General features: G+C 35.5%; 1 protein-coding gene across 1 annotated transcript in view; it reads left to right on the forward strand.

Annotated features, from left to right (window-relative positions):
• Positions 1–1791: 1791 nt before the first annotated feature.
• The window catches only part of celf6 (CUGBP Elav-like family member 6), a gene marked incomplete at its 5' end in the record, with an annotated part of 220486 nt that continues 198565 nt past the window's right edge, over positions 1792–23712 (forward strand). Inside the window, 2 exon segments of the mRNA XM_079825844.1 lie at positions 1792–2017; positions 19731–19813. Of these exon segments, the coding sequence (XP_079681970.1) occupies positions 1792–2017; positions 19731–19813 (309 nt within the window).

The following is a 23712-nucleotide window of genomic DNA, read 5'->3' on the forward strand; positions in this document are numbered from 1 at the left end:
GGTGGTTTTTCGGGCAATTCGAAAAAAGGAATGTTCTCAAAACTTGAATGGCCTACGCAAAAGTCGATCGTTCGGTATGTTTGTACAGAGTCGAGACTTTATTCTTTATTAAACTCATAAAAGACGATAGAATTACAGGAATACTGGATTATAAACAACAAAGATATGCCACAAATGTTCATGATATGAGGGAGAAACACACACACACACACACACACACACACACACACACACACACACACACACACACACACACACACACACACACACACACACACACACACCTCATACGTGGAGTATAAGGGCTTTCCTGGCATTAATGCTTGGAGAACACACACGTCTCCTTACATTAGAAACAATGGCTAGTGCGGTGGATGGGATATATGTAAACATACCAACAAACGAGGCATAATTTTTGGACTGACTTATCACGAGATTAATTTATTTTTATTTTTTTAATAAAGTGCAATAAAGACATCTAAATAAGTCTAAAATCAGCAAATTAATTAAATTCAAACATAAATGAATGTTGCCATGTTACAATGATGGTATCCCATAATAGCATGGCACTATACTGGATGACTACTTCATGAACATTAAAAAACCATAATATCAACACAATTTTGTAATATTTGCCCCTGGAGCTCAACAGCAGTACTGCGTCTCACGGGTATATCCGTGGCAACAATACATCGTATGGGTCAAAATTATACATTTTTCTTTTATGCAAAAACTCATTAGGATATTAAGATCATGTGCCATCAAGATATTCTGTAAATGTCCTACTGTAAATATATCATTATTAGTAGTAATATGCATTGCTAAGGACTTGATTTGGACAACTTTAAAAGAAATATTTAGATTTTTTGCATTTTCAAATGGCATCTTGGCCAAATATTGTTCTATCAACAAACCACACATCAATGGAAAGATGATGTATGACTCTCAAATAAAAAAAACAAAGTCCCATTATGACTGGTTTTGTGGTCCAGAGTCACATATAATATAATTTTGTAATATGTAACCAAGCATGAATTAATTTTCATCATCCCATACCGTAAATGAGCAATGCATGCAACGTGCATATTCTAAAAAATAACCAATAATTTCAGCAATTACATGCAGATGTGTTATTTTTATCCTAATCTGTTTAGGTATTTTTATTTTAGATGTTGGGTATTTCAGTAGGAAATATTACGCTATGTTAGTGTTATTTTACACACACACACACACACACACACACACACACACACACACACACACACACACACACACACACACACACACACACACACACACACACACACACACACACACACACACACACACACACACACACACACACACACACACACACACACACACACACACACACACACACACACACACACACACACACACACACACACACACACAACATGTTGCTTTTACACACATTCGAGATCTAAAGCTTTCAAACGCCGTACAAACGTGTGACTTCTCGCTCCGCCCCGTGACGAGCGCCTTCACTCGCGCCGCCCTGTGATTGGCCGGCCCGGACTTATTATGCAAATGAACCGCGGGTCTATTCAAAAGGCGCGAGCTGACGTCACGAGTCAGAGTGGCAGCTGACACACGGGGAGCGAGACAGATGGAGAAAGTGAAAGAATCCTGAGGAGAAAACGCGGAGAGATCCATCAGACCGAGAGGGGAGTGTACAGCCGCGATAGAGGGAGAGAAAGAGAAAGAAAGAGAGAGAGGAGAGGAGTGGATGGTAGAGAGCGGGAGACAGAGCGCGCGGGAGGGAGAAAGATGGCCTCGGTCACGGCGGAGAATGGCTTCAGCACCGCGAACAGCTCCGGCAGAATGAACGGACTCAACAGCGCGATTCCCATGAAAGATCACGACGCCATCAAGCTCTTCATCGGTCAGATCCCGCGGAACCTGGAGGAGAAAGACCTCAAGCCGCTGTTCGAGGAGTTCGGCAAGATCTACGAGCTCACGGTGCTCAAGGACCGGTTCACCGGGATGCATAAAGGTCGGACTTTGCTTTCTTTGGGTTTCTCTCCGTGTATTAACGAGTCTCTGTGTGTGTGTCGGAACGTTGTGGCGAGGTTCTCTCAAAGTTATGAACAAACGTTCTTCCAGTAACGTTAATAAAACGTTCATTCAAAGTTAACGGACCTTTTCCACAGACTGTGATGACGCGTGTTAACGGTTTTAACGGTCATCAGCATCGCAAATCCCGCGAAGTTTTTTATTTCTTCATTTTTTTTTAAAATGTATGTATATTTATAACACTATACTCTAGTATTATATTACCTTTGCATCACATTACAAAAAACAAACTAGTTCTCCGAGTATCTCTGCTGTGACTTTCTCTCTTCTGACTGCCCTTATCAATTTTGACTCTTTTTGAAAGTTGAGAAAAAAACTAGTGTAGAATTTTTATTTTGCTATTTGAGCACATAGGAAGGCAAAAACAATATCTATAGAAGTCTAACGTACCCAACTATGACGACTTCCGAATATGTGAAGAGAGTCAATAACGTTCTCCTTGAAACGTTCATCTAACACTTGTTATCAAATGTTCAACAAGTAACGTTCCCATAGTGTGTGTGTGTGAAATTATCCATAATGTTCCACTAACCTTCACATAAACCAGGAATAACGTTTTTACAACATTTAAAAAGCTTTGTGAGAATTAGCGTTTCTAAACTTAATGGGAAAGCTTTCAAACTGTTCTCAGGACAGATTTCTGTCAGCCGGATGATCATGGATGTTCATGAAGCTATGGAAGCTTGTTTCCTCCACTGAATAAAACAGGTCATTCGGACTTTTAGCTCATAATTCTGACTTTGTTCTCGTAATTATGACTTTTTTTCCTCGTAATTACGACTTTTTATCTCACAATTTTGACTTTTTTTCTAGTAATTCAGAGTTTTTTTTCTCGAAATTACAACTTTTTATCTCACAATTCAGACTTTTCTCGTAATTGCAACTTTTTTCTTCGTAATTATGACTTTTTAATAATTTAAAAACTATCTCGCAATTCTGACTTTTTTCTCGTTATTACAACTTTTTTATCTCAGTTCTGACTTTTTTTTCTCACAATTACAACTTTTTTTCTTTTAATTGCGACTTTTTATCTCAGTTCTGACTTTTTTCTGGTAATTGCAACTTTATCTCACAAATCAGACTTTTTTATCGTAATTACGACATTTTTATCTCATAATTCTGACTTTTTCTTTTACTTGTGACTTTTCTCGTAATTACGTCGTTTTATCACAAAATTTTGACTTTTTTTCTCGTAATTCTGACTTTTTTCTCGTAATTATGACTTATCTCACAATTCTGACTTTCTCATAATTACGACTTTTTTTATCTCAGTTCTGACTTTTTTCTGGTAATTGCGACTTTATCTCACAATTCAGACTTTTTTTCTCGTAATTATGACATTTTATCTCAAAATTCAGACTTTTTTCTTTTACTTGCGACTTTTATCGTAATTACGACATTTTATCTCACAATTCAGACTTTTTTTCTCGTAATTCTGACTTTTTTTCTCGTAATTCTGACTTTTTTTCTCGTAATTGCGACTTTTATCTCACAATTCTGACTTTTTTTCTTTTAATTTGTGACTTTTCTCGCAATTCAGACTTTTTATCTCTACAATTGTGACTTTTATCTCGTAATTGCGACTTGTGCGGAAAAAAAAGTCAGTATTGTGACTTTTATGTTTTATTCTGTGGCGGAAAAAAAATCAATTCAAGAGCAAAGTGTTCTGGTAAAAAGATGATAATCGAGGAAGCTATATCTTTAATAGTGAAGTGTGTGTGTTCAGTGGAGACACACACACACACACACACACACACACACACACACACACACGCCATAGCGTTTCAGCCGTTTCCATGAAGCACGTCTTCAGATGATGTGAATCTCACTCAGAGCTGCTGCTGATCGTCTCCGTCTCTGGACGTGATTCTCTTGCTTTGCTTTGCACTGGTTTAATCCCCCGTGTTGAAGCATTACTTCATTTTGAATGCATTAATTTAATAATCTGTAGTTATTTAAGCCCATTTATGAATGAAATACTACAGCTCATGTATAACACACACACACACAGATTCAGATTCATTTCTCAGATGCGTTCTGTGTCGTTCGGAAACGAGATTCTGTGATTCTGAGCATCCACATTATATAGACATTATATAATCTACAAGCTCAAAGGCCAAAATATTTCCATTATGTTCTTATTGAGCCTTCATCATCTCTCTCACTCTTGCTGTAATCACTGTTGTGCTGATGGTTCCCAGTGGATCAGATGTGTATCATTAAAGCTGTTAGTTTACATTAATAGCCTGGAGGAGCCGCGAGTCACTGGAGGGATCGTGACACACATACGGCTGCAGTTTAGTGGCCAAATGATGCCCTTTCTCAGTCTTTAGTGTTTCTGCCTCAGCTAGAGCAGGTTTTCCTGCTTGAGTGTTGATTATCTCCTCATATTCTCCAGTGTTGCGGCTCCTCTCTTCCCAGTCTGTCAGTAACTCTCTGTCTCTATGAAGCCCCGCCTTCTGAAAAAGCACACTGTGCTCTGATTGGTCGGCTGGAGCAGTGTGTTGTGATTGGTCAAGCATGGAAATGTCCCGCCTCTTACCATAACCGCCAGTTTCAACACACTCCTGGTTACAGGATTCAGACTTTTTTCCTCGTAATTATGACTTTTTCATCTTGTAATTCTGCCTTTTTTTTCTAATTCTGACTTTTTTTCTTGTAATTCTGACTTTTTTCCTCGTAATTATGCCTTTTTTCCTCGTAATTATGCCTTTTTTCCTCGTAATTCTGACTTTTTTCCTCGTAATTATGAATTTTTTCTCGTAATTTTGACTTTTTTTCTCGTAATTGCGACTTTTTTCCTTGTAATTCTGAATTTTTTTTATCGTAATTGCGACTTTTTTCCTCGTAATTATGATTTTTTTGGCTCGTAATTCTGACTTTTTTTCTCGTAATTCAGACTTTTTTTCTCGAAATTATGACTTTTTTCCTCATTATTATGACTTTTTTCCTTGTAATGATGACTTTTTTTCTCGTAATTATGACTTATTTTTCTCGTAATTATGACTTATTTTTCGTAATTATAACCTTTTTCCTCATTATTATGACTTTTTTCCTCATAATTCTGACTTTTTTTCTCGTAATTATGACTTTTCCTCGTAATTCTGACTTTTCCTCGTAATTCTGACTTTTTTTCTCATAATTATGACTTTTTTTCCTCGTAATTAGGACTTTTTTCCTCGTAATTCAGACTTTTTTCTTTTACTTGCGACTTTTATCGTAATTATGACATTTTATCTTATAATTCAGACTTTTTTTCTTTTACTTGCGACTTTTCTCAGTTCTGAGTTTTTTTCTTGTAATTGTGACTTTTTTCCTCGTAATTATGACTTTTTTCTCGTAATTATGACTTTTTCTCGTAATTATGACTTATTTTTCTCGTAATTATGACTTTTTTTTCGTAATTATGACTTTTTTCATCATTATTATGACTTTTTTTCTCGTAATTATGACTTATTTTTCTCGTAATTATGACTTTTTTTTCGTAATTATGACTTTTTTCCTCATTATTATGACTTTTTTTCTCGTAATTATGACTTTTTTCTCGTAATTCTGACTTTTCCTCGTAATTCTGACTTTTTTTCTCGTAATTGCAACTTTTTTCCTCATAATTAGGACTTTTTTCCTCGTAATTAGGACTTTTTTCCTCGTAATTCAGACTTTTTTCTTTTACTTGCGACTTTTATCATAATTACGACATTTTATCTCATAATTCAGACTTTTTTTCTTTTACTTGCGACTTTTCTCAGTTCTGACTTTTTTCTGGTAATTGCGACTTTATCTCACAATTCAGACTTTTTTTCTCGTAATTACGACATTTTATCTCATAATTCTGACTTTTTTTCTTTTACTTGCGACTTTTAGTTACAGGACTTCATCCTGTAACTAACTCAACTACGCTCCGCCCCTTTATTCTGCATATGAATTATTATAATGAGGAATATTGTGACATGTTCCCGGAGGAAAACTCTAAATGGAGGCGTTTCAGGAGCTCAGAAACACTGATATAGAAGAACTGGAGCTTTATTACACACTAAAGGAAGACGAATCACCATAGATTCTCTTTAAAGAGCCACAGGCACTCATTGTGATCGGCTCCTGTGGGATTGGTCTGGATTGCCCTTCACCCCCCCCCCCCTCTCCGCCTCGCTCCGTGTGCCAGTTTTAGCTGTGAGTGGTTTGGTCCAGCGGGGGGGCGAAGCTTCAGGTCTGATGCCAGCGAGATGAGATGCTGTGATGTTTCATTTCAACAACAGCCGAGTCAGAACACGCCGACCTCCAAACACTTCATCCCGTAAAGCCTGACATGTGAAATAATGGACCAATGGGAACCGTTCACATCATCATTGAGCATCAGGCTTTTATGGCTCAGTTTTATTCAGAAAGCCAAACTGAGAACAAATATGCAATTTGGTGCAGATGCTGAACAAAAGGGATGAAATTGTGATGCTTATAATGTAAATCAATACGATATTTACAGCAGATATACTTACATAAAATGCATAAAAATATAACATTTGAAAAATATTTTTTTTTTTAGGACTTTCTATAGTTATTAGAGTGTCATTTTAAGTCATTTTAGATATTTTTCCGCATGATAATGTTATTCCTGGTAATGAAGTTTGAAATTAATTACTTTTCTACCATTGTTGCCATATACAAAATGTACTAATATCCATAATTAGAGCTCAACAAACAATTAGTGCTACATTTTAATCACAATTAATATAATCAATTTGGGATTTCATATAGATATGGGCTCATTTTTGGCTGATGATAACTCAAAATTCAGAATCAAATTCAGAATAAAAGCCTAAGACTTGTTTTACCCTTAACAAAAAACAGAAGTGTGTGATCTAACACACACACACACACACATGGGTTAAATGAATCGCTGCGTCATTGTTAGACGGAAGGACAAGATTACCATAAAAACTTGGGGTGGGAGAAAAGGTTGATTCATCGATGCATCGTGATTCGTTATCTAACGATTCAGAATCGATTCTCAAAAATTCAGAATCGATTCTGTGTTCAATTCAAACGGCCACTTCACCAGGATAATTAGTTAACAAAAAAGTATGTTAAGAATCGTTTTGGGAATCGGATCGTTACTCCCAGAATCGGCTCGGATCATTAAGTGCCTCAAGATTCCCACCCCTAACAAAAACCATCCTCATACACTTTTCTAAATAATATATTCATTTTAAGATGTAACATTAACATGACGTAATTTAAATGTAGCCTTTGTAAAAATGTAAGGCAAAACATTAAATGTGCAAAAACAAATTGTAAACGACTAGTAAATTATTCAATGACTCACTCATAAAGACTCCACTTGTTTCATTACTGGATGAATCAGCGTTTTTGAACAAATCTCTTGAGTGAATGATTCAATGACTCACTCATAAAGACTTCACTTGTTTCATTACTGGATGAATCAGTGTTTTTGAACAAATCTCTTGAGTGAATGATTCAATGACTCATAGAGACTCCATTTGTTTCATTACTGGCTGAATCAGTGTTTTTGAACAAATCTCTTGAATAAACGATTCAATGACTCACTCATAAAGACTTCACTTGTTTTAATACTGGATGAATCAGTGTTTTTGAACAAATCTCTTGAGTGAATGATTCAATGACTCACTCATAAAGACTTCACTTGTTTCATTACTGGATGAATCAGCGTTTTTGAACAAATCTCTTGAATGAATGATTCAATGACTCACTCATAAAGACTTCACTTGTTTCATTACTGGATGAATCAGCGTTTTTGAACAAATCTCTTGAATGAATGATTCAATGACTCACTCATAAAGACTTCACTTGTTTCATTACTGGATGAATCAGTGTTTTTGAACAAATCTCTTGAGTGAATGATTCAATGACTCACTCATAAAGACTTCACTTGTTTCATTACTGGATGAATCAGCATTTTTGAACAAATCTCTTGAATGAATGATTCAATGACTCACTCATAAAGACTCCACTTGTTTCATTACTGGATGAATCAGCGTTTTTGAACTAATCTCTTGAGTGAATGATTCAATGACTCACTCATAAAGACTCCACTTGTTTCATTACTGGATGAATCAGTGTTTTTGAACAAATCTCTTGAGTGAATGATTCAATGACTCACTCATAAAGACTTCACTTGTTTCATTACTGGATGAATCAGCGTTTTTGAACAAATCTCTTGAATGAATGATTCAGTGACTCACTCATAAAGACGTCACTTGTTTCATTACTGGATGAATCAGCGTTTTTGAACAAATCTCTTGAATGAATGATTCAATGACTCACTCATAAAGACTTCACTTGTTTCATTACTGGATGAATCAGCGTTTTTGAACAAATCTCTTGAGTGAATGATTCAATGACTCACTCATAAAGACTTCACTTGTTTCATTACTGGATGAATCAGCGTTTTTGAACAAATCTCTTGAATGAATGATTCAATGACTCATAAAGACTTCATTTGTTTCATTACTGGATGAATCAGCGTTTTTGAACAAATCTCTTGAGTGAATGATTCAATGACTCACTCATAAAGACTTCACTTGTTTCATTACTGGATGAATCAGTGTTTTTGAACAAATCTCTTGAATGAATGATTCAATGACTCACTCATAAAGACTTCACTTGTTTCATTACTGGATGAATCAGTGTTTTTGAACAAATCTCTTGAGTGAATGATTCAATGACTCACTCATAAAGACTTCACTTGTTTCATTACTGGATGAATCAGCGTTTTTGAACAAATCTCTTGAATGAATGATTCAATGACTCACTCATAAAGACTTAATTTGTTTCATTACTGGATGAATCAGCGTTTTTGAACAAATCTCTTGAGTGAATGATTCAATGACTCACTCATAAAGACTTCACTTGTTTCATTACTGGATGAATCAGTGTTTTTGAACAAATCTCTTGAGTGAATGATTCAATGACTCACTCATAAAGACTTCACTTGTTTCATTACTGGATGAATCAGCGTTTTTGAACAAATCTCTTGAATGAATGATTCAATGACTCATAAAGACTTCATTTGTTTCATTACTGGATGAATCAGCGTTTTTGAACAAATCTCTTGAGTGAATGATTCAATGACTCACTCATAAAGACTTCACTTGTTTCATTACTGGATGAATCAGCGTTTTTGAACAAATCTCTTGAATGAATGATTCAATGACTCACTCATAAAGACTTAATTTGTTTCATTACTGGATGAATCAGCGTTTTTGAACAAATCTCTTGAGTGAATGATTCAATGACTCACTCATAAAGACTTCACTTGTTTCATTACTGGATGAATCAGTGTTTTTGAACAAATCTCTTGAGTGAATGATTCAATGACTCACTCATAAAGACTCCACTTGTTTCATTACTGGATGAATCAGCGTTTTTGAACAAATCTCTTGAATGAATGATTCAATGACTCATAAAGACTTCATTTGTTTCATTACTGGATGAATCAGCGTTTTTGAACAAATCTCTTGAGTGAATGATTCAATGACTCACTCATAAAGACTTCACTTGTTTCATTACTGGATGAATCAGCGTTTTTGAACAAATCTCTTGAATGAATGATTCAATGACTCACTCATAAAGACTTCACTTGTTTCATTACTGGATGAATCAGCGTTTTTGAACAAATCTCTTGAATGAATGATTCAATGACTCACTCATAAAGACTTCACTTGTTTCATTACTGGATGAATCAGTGTTTTTGAACAAATCTCTTGAGTGAATGATTCAATGACTCACTCATAAAGACTTCACTTGTTTCATTACTGGATGAATCAGCGTTTTTGAACAAATCTCTTGAATGAATGATTCAATGACTCATAAAGACTTCATTTGTTTCATTACTGGATGAATCAGCGTTTTTGAACAAATCTCTTGAGTGAATGATTCAATGACTCACTCATAAAGACTTCACTTGTTTCATTACTGGATGAATCAGTGTTTTTGAACAAATCTCTTGAATGAATGATTCAATGACTCACTCATAAAGACTTCACTTGTTTCATTACTGGATGAATCAGTGTTTTTGAACAAATCTCTTGAGTGAATGATTCAATGACTCACTCATAAAGACTTCACTTGTTTCATTACTGGATGAATCAGCGTTTTTGAACAAATCTCTTGAATGAATGATTCAATGACTCACTCATAAAGACTTAATTTGTTTCATTACTGGATGAATCAGCGTTTTTGAACAAATCTCTTGAGTGAATGATTCAATGACTCACTCATAAAGACTTCACTTGTTTCATTACTGGATGAATCAGTGTTTTTGAACAAATCTCTTGAGTGAATGATTCAATGACTCACTCATAAAGACTTCACTTGTTTCATTACTGGATGAATCAGTGTTTTTGAACAAATCTCTTGAGTGAATGATTCAATGATTCACTCATAAAGACTTCACTTGTTTCATTACTGGATGAATCAGCGTTTTTGAACAAATCTCTTGAGTGAATGATTCAATGACTTACTCATAAAGACTTCACTTGTTTCATTACTGGATGAATCAGTGTTTTTGAACAAATCTCTTGAGTGAATGATTCAATGACTCACTCATAAAGACTTCACTTGTTTCATTACTGGATGAATCAGCGTTTTTGAACAAATCTCTTGAATGAATGATTCAATGACTCACTCATAAAGACTTCATTTGTTTCATTACTGGATGAATCAGCGTTTTTGAACAAATCTCTTGAGTGAATGATTAAATGACTCACTCATAAAGACTTCACTTGTTTCATTACTGGATGAATCAGTGTTTTTGAACAAATCTCTTGAATGAATGATTCAATGACTCACTCATAAAGACTTCACTTGTTTCATTACTGGATGAATCAGCGTTTTTGAACAAATCTCTTGAATGAATGATTCAATGACTCACTCATAAAGACTTCACTTGTTTCATTACTGGATGAATCAGTGTTTTTGAACAAATCTCTTGAGTGAATGATTCAATGACTCACTCATAAAGACTTCACTTGTTTCATTACTGGATGAATCAGCGTTTTTGAACAAATCTCTTGAATGAATGATTCAATGACTCATAAAGACTTCATTTGTTTCATTACTGGATGAATCAGCGTTTTTGAACAAATCTCTTGAGTGAATGATTCAATGACTCACTCATAAAGACTTCACTTGTTTCATTACTGGATGAATCAGTGTTTTTGAACAAATCTCTTGAATGAATGATTCAATGACTCACTCATAAAGACTTCACTTGTTTCATTACTGGATGAATCAGTGTTTTTGAACAAATCTCTTGAGTGAATGATTCAATGACTCACTCATAAAGACTTCACTTGTTTCATTACTGGATGAATCAGCGTTTTTGAACAAATCTCTTGAATGAATGATTCAATGACTCACTCATAAAGACTTAATTTGTTTCATTACTGGATGAATCAGCGTTTTTGAACAAATCTCTTGAGTGAATGATTCAATGACTCACTCATAAAGACTTCACTTGTTTCATTACTGGATGAATCAGTGTTTTTGAACAAATCTCTTGAGTGAATGATTCAATGACTCACTCATAAAGACTTCACTTGTTTCATTACTGGATGAATCAGTGTTTTTGAACAAATCTCTTGAGTGAATGATTCAATGATTCACTCATAAAGACTTCACTTGTTTCATTACTGGATGAATCAGCGTTTTTGAACAAATCTCTTGAGTGAATGATTCAATGACTTACTCATAAAGACTTCACTTGTTTCATTACTGGATGAATCAGTGTTTTTGAACAAATCTCTTGAGTGAATGATTCAATGACTCACTCATAAAGACTTCACTTGTTTCATTACTGGATGAATCAGCGTTTTTGAACAAATCTCTTGAATGAATGATTCAATGACTCACTCATAAAGACTTCATTTGTTTCATTACTGGATGAATCAGCGTTTTTGAACAAATCTCTTGAGTGAATGATTCAATGACTCACTCATAAAGACTTCACTTGTTTCATTACTGGATGAATCAGTGTTTTTGAACAAATCTCTTGAATGAATGATTCAATGACTCACTCATAAAGACTCCACTTGTTTCATTACTGGATGAATCAATGTTTTTGAACTAATCTCTTGAGTGAATGATTCAATGACTCACTCATAAAGACTTCACTTGTTTCATTACTGGATGAATCAATGTTTTTGAACTAATCTCTTGAATGAATGATTCAATGACTCACTCATAAAGACTTCACTTGTTTCATTACTGGATGAATCAGCGTTTTTGAACAAATCTCTTGAATGAATGATTCAATGACTCATAGAGACTCCATTTGTTTCATTACTGGATGAATCAGCGTTTTTGAACGAATCTCGAGTGAATGATTCAATGACTCACTCATAAAGACTTCACTTGTTTCATTACTGGATGAATCAATGTTTTTGAACTAATCTCTTGAATGAATGATTCAATGACTCACTCATAAAGACTCCACTTGTTTCATTACTGGATGAATCAATGTTTTTGAACAAATCTCTTGAGTGAATGATTCAATGACTCACTCATAAAGACTTCACTTGTTTCATTACTGGATGAATCAGTGTTTTTGAACAAATCTCTTGAGTGAATGATTCAATGACTCATAGAGACTCCATTTGTTTCATTACTGGATGAATCAGCGTTTTTGAACGAATCTCGAGTGAATGATTCAATGACTCACTCATAAAGACTTCACTTGTTTCATTACTGGATGAATCAATGTTTTTGAACTAATCTCTTGAATGAATGATTCAATGACTCACTCATAAAGACTTCACTTGTTTCATTACTGGATGAATCAATGTTTTTGAACAAATCTCTTGAGTGAATGATTCAATGACTCACTCATAAAGACTTCACTTGTTTCATTACTGGATGAATCAGCGTTTTTGAACAAATCTCTTGAGTGAATGATCATGGACTATGATCCGTTACACCCTATACTAAATGCAAATGAAATAAAACCATATAATCATGCAAAACAAGCACTCCTGTAGTTTGAGCCCTGCGCTTGGGTTTGAATGAATAAAAGCAATGAGTGAACAGTAAAGGAGAGCCTGTTTTTAAAGCATGCCGTGTAAAGTCCCGGAGCGCCGCTGGAGTGTGACCGATGGGTGTGTGTGTGTGTGTGTTCTTGCTCCCTAAGGAGGGCACGTCTGCTGTAAGGCGATGGAGATTCTGCTCGCCGCTGCAGAAACGCCTCACACACACTCACCGCTGCCACACACATCTGATCGTGATGTTTAAGCATGTTCAAATTCATTTGCAGTGTCTGAAAATGCATATGTGGGTTTTTTTCACGCTATTTGTCCAATTCGTGTGATTTTGAATATTGCTGTTGTTTGCATAACTGATCTTTAATTCTTTAACTTGCAGACTTTGTTGTTTTTAATTGTAGGTTACATAAAAATTGACATTGACAATTAATGTGATTTTGAATATTGCTGTCGTTTTTGTAACGGTCTGTGTTTTGTCTCTTTGTGATTAAACAACTGTAGGCATTTTTTATATTAGGGTAAAATTAATCAAATATAATAAGATTATTAGGGATGGGTATCGGGAACCGGTGATTCAATAAGAATTGTGCATTTCGGTTCCGCTTAACTGTTCGTGTGTGGGCATTTAAAGCATTCAAGCTAGAAATACTTGCGCGCACACACACACACTCACTCACACACACTCACTTACACACACACACACACACACACACACACACACACACACACACACACACACACACACACACACACACACACACACACACACACACACACACACACACACACACACATGTTTGTTTTTGTGAAATGTGAGGACATTCCATAGGCGTAATGGTTTTTATACCGTACAAACCGTATTTTCTATCCCCTTACACTGACCCTAAACCTACCCATCACACACACACACACACACACACACACACACACACACACACACACACACACACACATTCACTCACACACACACACACACACACACACACACACACACACACACACACACACTCACTCACTCACTCACTCACACACACACACACACACACACACACACACACACACACACACACACACACACACACACACACACACACACACACACACACACACACACACACACACACACATTCACTCACTCACACACACTCACACACACTCACACACACACACACACACACACACACACACACACACACACACACACACACTGAGTCTTTAATAATGCTTGAATATTACATTAGTTAGGCTTGTTGTTTTTATTATGGTATTTTTTTTTTATACCAATTTATGGTTTTATGGTATTTTTTTGTTTGTTCATGGTATTCCGATTAGACTTAGAATTAGGGATGCACCGGTTGACCGGCCAAAAACCGGAACCGTTTTTTTTGTATTTTTCTGCAGATTTATCCGGAAGTGCGCCCGCGTGCACATACGCCTATATCGCAATCATTCGCGAACATGTCACTTGTGTGTTACAAACGGAAACTGGAGAACTGAGGGAAGAGACGAGATACACTGAAGGGAATGAAGAGCCGCTTTCCTGCGCGAGCTGAAGTTGCGCGAGCTGAAGTTGCGCGAGCTGAAGTTGCGCGATCTTTCCTCTCCGCGCCTGCACAAGTGTAGATAGTGAGCGTTTGTTCAGCTCCGCTTCTCACGTGTTGGATCGGATGAGAACGAAACAGACTAACTTGTGAAAAAGCCGAAATACTTCTTTTTGTAGCCTAAAGAAGAACATGCATGCACTTTAGAAATGAAATACTATCAGTTCTGTAGCCTATAGGATGATCATTTATATTTGGTAATGGTAATGGTAATGAATAATGGTCATCAGGGCCGGCTCTGTAAATCTGGGGGCCCTAAGCAGGATCATTTTGGGGCCCTGCCTTGCAGTGAATAATGGAGTATTGCACCGCAAACCAGCAACTGTACACAATCTAACACTTACACATTTCATCTGTATATCTTTTAACATGATTGCCTACAATTATTTTACTGCTTATTAAAGTACACTCACTGAAACAGTAAAAGTAAAGATTACAGATTTGCAAATTTATTTCATACATAAGGTCAATTTGTTGTAAACAAATAAATATTAATAATTTAGCATTAACAATATATAGCTAACTTACAACATTAGCCATAGTGGTATGCGGCTCGCTATGCTCTACTGAAGCAGCAGTAGCGTCACCTCCTCCAGCTGTTGAGATTACAATATAATTAATAATACAGTATGCAGAGTAGATAAAACACATTCATTTAAAATTAATATTAAAGTACAATTAGACAACATAGTGAATTATGATTATAAAACGAAATTTTTTATTGGCAAGAGGAAAATTAGCTATGTTGAAGTTGCGCACAAAACTATTCAAAAGAAAGGCAGTGGGAAATATTTACTTAATATTTACTAAATATTTACTCCTGAAATGTTTCTCCACGACCACCAAAATATTTAAGAATGGCTCCTCCTGAGAAAGTGACATTTTGTTTTTTACAATTATGTTAAGGGTAAATTAAAAGAAATCCAATGTTAAATGTATATTATTTAATTATTGGTTGATTAACTCTTACATACTGTTCATATTTTAAACCTGCACAGCATGGAGTGAGATATTTTTTACCTTTTATGATTACATACAGTAATACATTCACTGTAAAAAAAAATCAGGTGCCCAATTGAAAATTTTCTAGTGAGCGATCACATCTAAAATTTTCAGTTGGCCAAATTTAATTTGTTGAATTTTAATTGAATTAAATTGCATCAATTCACATTAATTCAATTTGGCCAACTGAAAAATTTAGATGTGATCGCTCACTAGAAAATTTTCAATTGGGGACCTGCTTTTTTTTACAGTGTTCTTTACTAAAATTTCCCACAAATCCATTTTGCTTTTAGGTGTCTTGTATCGATCATCATTCAATAATGTTTCAGAGAGGACACTGTGTTTTCTTTAGCTTTAAATGGTCTAGGCGATTTAGCTTAACAATATATAAAATATTTCATAATAGTATATAGATTAATATTTATTAATAATCTTTAATTGCCTATTCAGTTAAGACCATAAGAAAAAACTTGTATTTAACCGCTTTATTTTAAACTTCATTTTGATTTTGACTGTCAAATGATTGCTCTTTCTCTTCCTTTTTACTTTCTTTCTCTCGAATGTTCAATAATTAAACTATTTTTGTAATAAGCGTCTATTGAGACAAAGATTTTTCGTTTTTTTCTTTTCCAGAACTAGTGTAGGTCATGTAACGTTAACTGTTAAAAAGAAAATACATTCATAGGAGGTGGGTCTGTCTCTACTAGTGATGCACCGATTATGATTTTACATGGCCGATTCCGATTCCGATTTTTTTCAAGAAAACTGGCCGATTCCGATACCGATTTCCGATTTTTTTTTTTTTTTTTTTACACAATAAAAGAATGAAAGTATACATGAACAAGATGTTTATTTGGTATTCAACAGGCTAAATTGGCTTTTGGCTAATGAAAACAAGTCCGCAATCTGAAATTAACAAGAAATTGAATTGGAAATTAAAGGCTGAAAGGTGAAATTAAAGGCAATAACTGCATATTCTGCAATCCAAACAAAGATGTTACTTAAATCAGCATTTGTTTTTAAATTCAGTGTAAAGAAAAAAAAGTCTTTACCAGTGAAATTAAATAAAACCAAAGTATATAATTGTTCCAAAATGTTAAATCAAATAATGTTTAGTGCAACGGAAAAAAACTAAGATGCTACAGCAGGTGCTTTTTAAATCAAACTAAGTCAATGTAATTAAGGTAAAATAAAAGGTAACACTTTAGAATAATGGGCATTAGTTAACATTAGTTAATGTATTAACTAACATGAACTAACCATGAGCAGTACATTTGTTACTGTATTTGTTCATCTTTGTTAACGTTAGTTAATATAAATACAGCTGTTCATGGTTTGTTCATGTTAGTTCACAGTGCATTAACTAATGTTAACGAGATTTTAATAATGCATTAGTAAATGTTGAAATTAACATTAACAAAATTAATAAACGCTTTATAAGTGCAGTTCATTATTAGTTAATGTTAACTAATTTAGTTAACCAATATTAACTAATGACCAAAGTGTTACCAAATAAAAATGATCATCCTATAGCAGGGTTTTTCCTGGGTCAAAAATGGTCTTCGGTGGTTTCTGACAGACATGGTCATCCACACACACAGTAAAGTACTCTACCTACGTGATCTGTGAGCGCAACACTGACAATACATGTAAAATAAATGCAAAGAAACTTTTGTAATTTTTGCTTATCTTATTTTGACATCTGATATTATGTATGATCTCTACCTTGATGTTTGTTTCTTTTGATCCTCATTTTTTACACTATTTAATGATAATTGTTTTGGTATAATCATATCAATATTAAAAAGTAGCATAAAAAATTAATAAATAGCCTAATTTTCTACCATGTACAATTTAGTAAAATGATCAGCTAGCTAACAACTTTGTTCTGGTCTCACCTCACTCCAGTCTACACTAAATTATATTTCACTACACACATTGTCAACATAAATAAGCTGAATGACTGTGGATGATTAAATTAATTCTTACTATTCACTCTTGCTGAATTGGGTAAGCACACTTGTGTTCTCATTTCAGAGGAGTTCTGAGTAAATTAATAAACTGGTTCGTTAGTTCAAGTGTTGGACGGATCAGTTGTTCTAACCAGTCGTTAAAATGATTCGGTTCAAATGAGTCATTGGTTCGCGAATCGGACATTAGCAGACGCGTTGTGTGTGCAGATGAAGCGGAGCTGAACAAACGCTCACTATCTGCACTTGTGCAGGGCGCGGAGAGGTAGGCTCGCGCAGGAAAGCGGCTCTTCCTCAGTTCTCCAGGTTCCGTTTGTAACACACAAGTGACATGTTCGCGAATGATTGCAATATAGGCGTATGTGCACGCGGGCGCACTTCCGGATAAATCGGCAGAAAAATACAAAGAAAACCGGCCGGTTGCCGATCGCGCGCTAGAAGCAAAAACCGTCTGGTTCCGGTTTTTGGCCGGTCAACCGGTGCATCCCTAGTCTCTACGCGGTCTGTAGCCCAGAGCTGGGGCCGACGGCTGGACCATAGCGCAAGCAATGTTGATTCAGCATAATCGACGGACAGCTAACGTTATGCTGCGTTCACACCAAACGCAAATAGAGTGTCTGGCGCGAGTGATTTGATTTCAATGTTAAGTCAATGGAAAGGCGCGTTGACGAGCGTCTGGAGGTCCCGCGGCGCGGAAGGCGCTTTTCGCGCGGTGCGAATGACGCAAATTGAGCGTCTTGCGTGATAAACTGCGGCGACGCTGGCGAGTGCAATCTGTAGTTAGGGCCCCCTAGTGGCGGCGGGGCTCTAAGCAGCCGCTTAGTTCGCTTATAGGGAGAGCCGGCTCTGATGGTCATTAGTTAACTACATAAGTTAACATTAACTAATAATGAACTGCACTTATAAAGCGTTTATTTATCTTTGTTAATTTCAACATTTACTAATGAGAGATATCTGCATTATTAAAATCTTGTTAACATTAGTTAATGTAGTGTGTGAACTAACATGAACAAACCATGAACAGCTGGATTTATATTAACTAACGTTAACAAAGATGAACAAATACAGTAACAAATGTACTGCTCATGGTTAGTTCATGTTAGTTAATACATTAACTAATGTTAACTAATGCCCATTATTCTAAAGTGTTACCTTTTATTTTACCTTCAAATTACATTGACTTAATCTGATTTAAAAAGCACCTGCTGTAGCATCTTAGTTTTTTTTTCGTTGCACTAAACATTAGTTGATTTAACATTTTGGAACAATTATATACTTTGGTTTTATTTAATTTCACTGGTAAAGACTTTTTTTTCTTTACACTGAATTTAAAAACAAATGCTGATTTAAGTAACATCTTTGTTTGGATTGCAGAATATGCAGTTATTGCCTTTAATTTCACCTTTCAGCCTTTAATTTCCAATTCAATGTCCTGTTAATTTCAGATTGCGGACTTGTTTTCATTAGCCAAAAGCCAATTTAGCCTGTTAAATACCAAATAAACATCTTGTTTATGTATACTTTCATTACTTTATTGTGTAAAAAAAAAAATCGGAAATCGGTATCGGAATCGGCCAGTTTTCTTGAAAAAAATCGGTATCGGAATCGGCCATGTAAAATCATGATCGGTGCATCACTACTTAGAATAAATGTGAATGATATCGGAGTTTTTTTTTTTTACCTGATTGGAATCAAAATTAGTGATCAATAAGCAGAATCGTGAAAATTCAAACGATACCCAACCCTAGTATTGTGCATTTCTCCTCATCACTGTTTGATCATTTTAATGCAACCTGAATTGTTGTTCTTGACCGGAATGAGAAAATTGTGTAAACATTATGATGTTGGTAATGTTAAATGTTGATCTATATATCATCTCTCATATCTGGGTTGAGTGACAAAAAATGCACTTGAATGAAATCTAAACACTCAGAGAAACTAGATTTCTTGATGCATTAACACGAGTGTTGCTTTCCAGTGACTCCTCAACACACTAATGAAGTGTTGAATCCACTGACTGTGTGTGTGTGTGTGTGTGTGTGTTTCAGGATGTGCCTTTCTAACGTACTGTGCCAGAGAGTCAGCGCTGAAGGCCCAGAACGCTCTCCACGAACAAAAGACTCTACCCGGGGTAAGAGCCGGATTATTTCTGCTTTCTCTTCCTCTCTCTCAGCCGGGTCTCCCTCGTTCTCCTGAACTCATAATCAAACTATCACTAATAATGCCAAGCTCTGATTGGCTGACAGGCTGTTCCTGGTTCCGTCTGATTCCTTCATGTTCATTATTAATGAGGGGCAACATCTGACTTTTGAACATAAGGATTTAAAGAAGCTCGTCTTGTTTTCTTTGGATGCGTTCACAGATCGGATTTTCTTATTGGATGTGAAATGCAGAAAATGAAGACAATTAAACATCATAATTGTGTGCGAATGTGTACAAGATTTAAAATATAAGTGAAAGGGAAGTTGTGCTCGTCTTTTCTTCTCTATTGTGCCGTATATCGAGTGAATCGCTTTGCAAACAAGAACAAATGTAGGGCGGGGCTTGAGTGTGTCAGTGGGGGATTGATTGGATGGTTGTGGTTTGCTATTGGTGGATCTCATGTGAGTGACAGGTGGCCCCGCCCTCGTCATCAGAGAAGAGATGAAGTTATTCTGACTCAAGATTATTAACACAATAACGATGTGCACCGCCGATAAATCACAGCAATAATCCATGAAAAATATTGATTTCATGGTGACTTTAAATGTGAGATCCAGATTATGTTTGAGGTCTGGATTTGAACATCTAATAGTTTAGTTCCCGTCTCTATGAAGACATTTTCATGCTGACTTTAATATACATTAGGTTTGCTTTGAACAGTGACAGTAGAAGTTGCAATTTCATATAAATACATATCATGATACTATGAAATTTAGTGGTGCATGCATGAATGCAACCTCACCGAAGTGAAACTGAGCGCTTCGTCTCTCGGTGCGAGCGTGCTGTCTCTCTCTCTGCTTCCTTCCTGTGCGTCTGACAGATGTATTATGAATAGGCTGAGCTGGATGTGTGGATGTATTCCCAAGGTTCTGCTCTTCCCGGGAGAGTGATCACTGTCCAAACCTGCAGGGAGAAAGTCCGTGTGACAGGAAGAGAAAGACTCGCGTCTCTGCACTAGATCGATCATCTGTTTGCAGTCCTGATGAATCTCGAGGGCAATTACCATCTTCAGCTCGACCAGAGGAGAGAAATGTGACTCCGAAAACAGCTCGTTTCGATATTGAGTGACCTGTGATGTCACAAAAACATTTGCATATCGCCAATGAATTGGCGTTCAGCCACTTGACGTTCGCTTTGACGTGTCCAGTTTAATTGAAAAATAAGCATTTTCATTTATTCATACGTGGTTGCAACTACATTTAGTTCAACATTTTAAGTGCCATTGTTTAAAACTGTCACCCCCCTTTTTGAGAATACACATAAAAATGCACTTAACTTAAAGGGCTGTTATTCAAGAATGCTTTGGAATATAGACCTAAGGTCTTGTTTTAAAGCAGACACTCGGCAGATTATTGCTGAAGTGCAATTCAGAATATGAAAGTATGAACAAGTTATGGAAGTCTAAATTGACTGTAAATAAAAAATACTGTACTAAATATTTTTTATTTTATATAAAATATATATTTTACAAAAATGTTTTAATCTAAAATTACCATAAAATCAAATCCATATGTCTAACCAAGTTGTGTTCCAAATTTGAAGTTGATATCACAAAAATTGAAGTTCCCATGAGATTTTGTTTAGGCGCTGTACCGAAAATAGCCACCGGGTGTCATTCGAATTCCATTGATTATTTTTTTGATGCATTTGCCTGTAAATTTCTGTCCAAATGTCACTTCCATCACAAAACGGTCACCAAATATGGAATCTTGAGACTCAGACCTTTCCGACGATATGTGTTTTGTCAAGATTAGAAAAGATTTTGATTATAAAGTAGTTCAAATAAATGTAATATGAAACATGACGACGCCCACTAGGGGGAGGAGCCCGCTAGAAGAATTTAGAGTACATTTTCCATGGTAACGCAACGTCCGATTTCAAAACGGGTTTCACAGGATGAATTTTGAGTTCGTAAGCTTTCGAATGATACCTAATTTATGATAATTACTAAAATATATGATACGAAAAAAAGGCGATCAAAAAAAGAGTGCCAGGTGTCCCGCCAGCGGGACGGTGACAGTAAAAGAAAATGTTTTATTGCCTGAAATTTCAAATACGTTCAGTTATTATGCTTTCAATTTTGTATCTTCTTGACAAAAAATAAATAAAGTGTATCATTTTGAATAGAGGTTGATGATATTTAATATCCCTTGGTAAATAAATATTCAATAATTTGAGCATGGAGCCACATTATATCTATATAGAGCCTTTAAAATTAAGGTTACAAAAGAAAAGTTTATTAAGAATGAGAATATAGAAGGATATATAGATATATTTAATACTTTTAGAGTTACATTCACAATATTGATGACAGCAATGTTCAATTGTGTTGATAGAAAAAAAAAACGAGATTCTAATTTGTTGTTCAGAAAATGTGTGACCATTGCAAATGTGTACCAGTTTACTCAAGTTGAGATCCCCATATCTCTGGAAATTATTGGGCCTTAAAAATTAAGAAACCACAAGTAAAAAGTGTTTTAAGAATTATAATCTAAAAGGATATTACGGTATGCTCAAAATTAGTTACAGGCGCGCAAACTTTGATCAAAAAACACAAGAAGTGCTTTTTTCCCATGTTTGAACGCTCACCGTTAGGATATAATGCAACACAGATTGATAAAGTCAACAGATTTACCTAATAGATCTGTCAATCTCTGTGTGAAAATAAAATAATGATGCTGCCATCTTTCTAAAGCCATTTTTACACCCCTGTGAAAATTGTAATTCTGACCCCCACTACAAAATATTGAAGGCGAGACACTACATGTGAATAGGGATTTTTTTTTAAATTACAAGTTATCAATGTGAAACTTCTCCAGTTTATTACTGGCATAAACATAAGGAAAAAATGCATTACAAGTTTTGTGTAAATTAATTGTTTAATATGCAAACGAGGCCTTAAATACTTAAATATACGCTCATTTGCATAAATTTCCAAAACCGATATCTGGAAATTGGAAAGGACCATGTTCAAAATTCTTGGTTGTATTTGTTGGTCATTAGATGGGAGCGTTTTAACAGAGGGGAATCTGATTTTGTGCTTTAGTAAATTAGAGAATACTGACAATAGCCTTAAAAAATCAATTTCCGCCTTGTTTTTTGGAGTTAAAGGATCTATAACTCAGGATAGGAATGATATATCAACAAATCCCTCTGGATAAGCCGTCAGAATATAGTTCAGTATAAGACTAGGCCTTTAAAGTTTTATATTGTATAATTTCATACGTTTCTATGAAAACCCCCCAAGCTACAAACAAAATATATATTCAGATCATTAATATCAGTAGTGTATAATATTTAAAACACATGAAAATTGATAAATGAATACATTTTTAATAGCAAACACACACAACAGTCACACACACAGCTGTCCCTGTTTGTTGTATATGTCCATCTATAACTATTTGAATCGAATTCTGACGGGGTTTCGTCGTCTAATCTGTTGTTGTTTACTTTCTTTTTACTAGCTCTTGCTACTTGGTCTTTCCTGTGAGCGTTTATGAGCTGATTTCGGCATTGTCTGCAGTATTTTCTCTCAGACGGAGAATACACACGGAAGCGGCAGCTCATATCACATAGTGAGAAATTCACAGACCAATCAGATGGGGCTTTCGGCTGCAAATTTTCGTGGTTGGTTAGTTCTACAAAGGAAATGTCCATATTTGGATTAGACAGCGCTGTGTGTGAGACTGAGAGCTTTATAATGAGACCAATCATGGCATGTTTCTGTGAATATTTTCTCGCGCTAGAATGATAACTTTTGATGATTTCGGGGCAGAAATCTAAAGGCGCACGGTTACAAAATATAATGAAATAACCGCCTTAATG

This window comes from Gobio gobio, assembly GCF_949357685.1.
Source record: "Gobio gobio genome assembly, chromosome: 9".
Lineage (NCBI taxonomy): Eukaryota > Metazoa > Chordata > Actinopteri > Cypriniformes > Gobionidae > Gobio > Gobio gobio.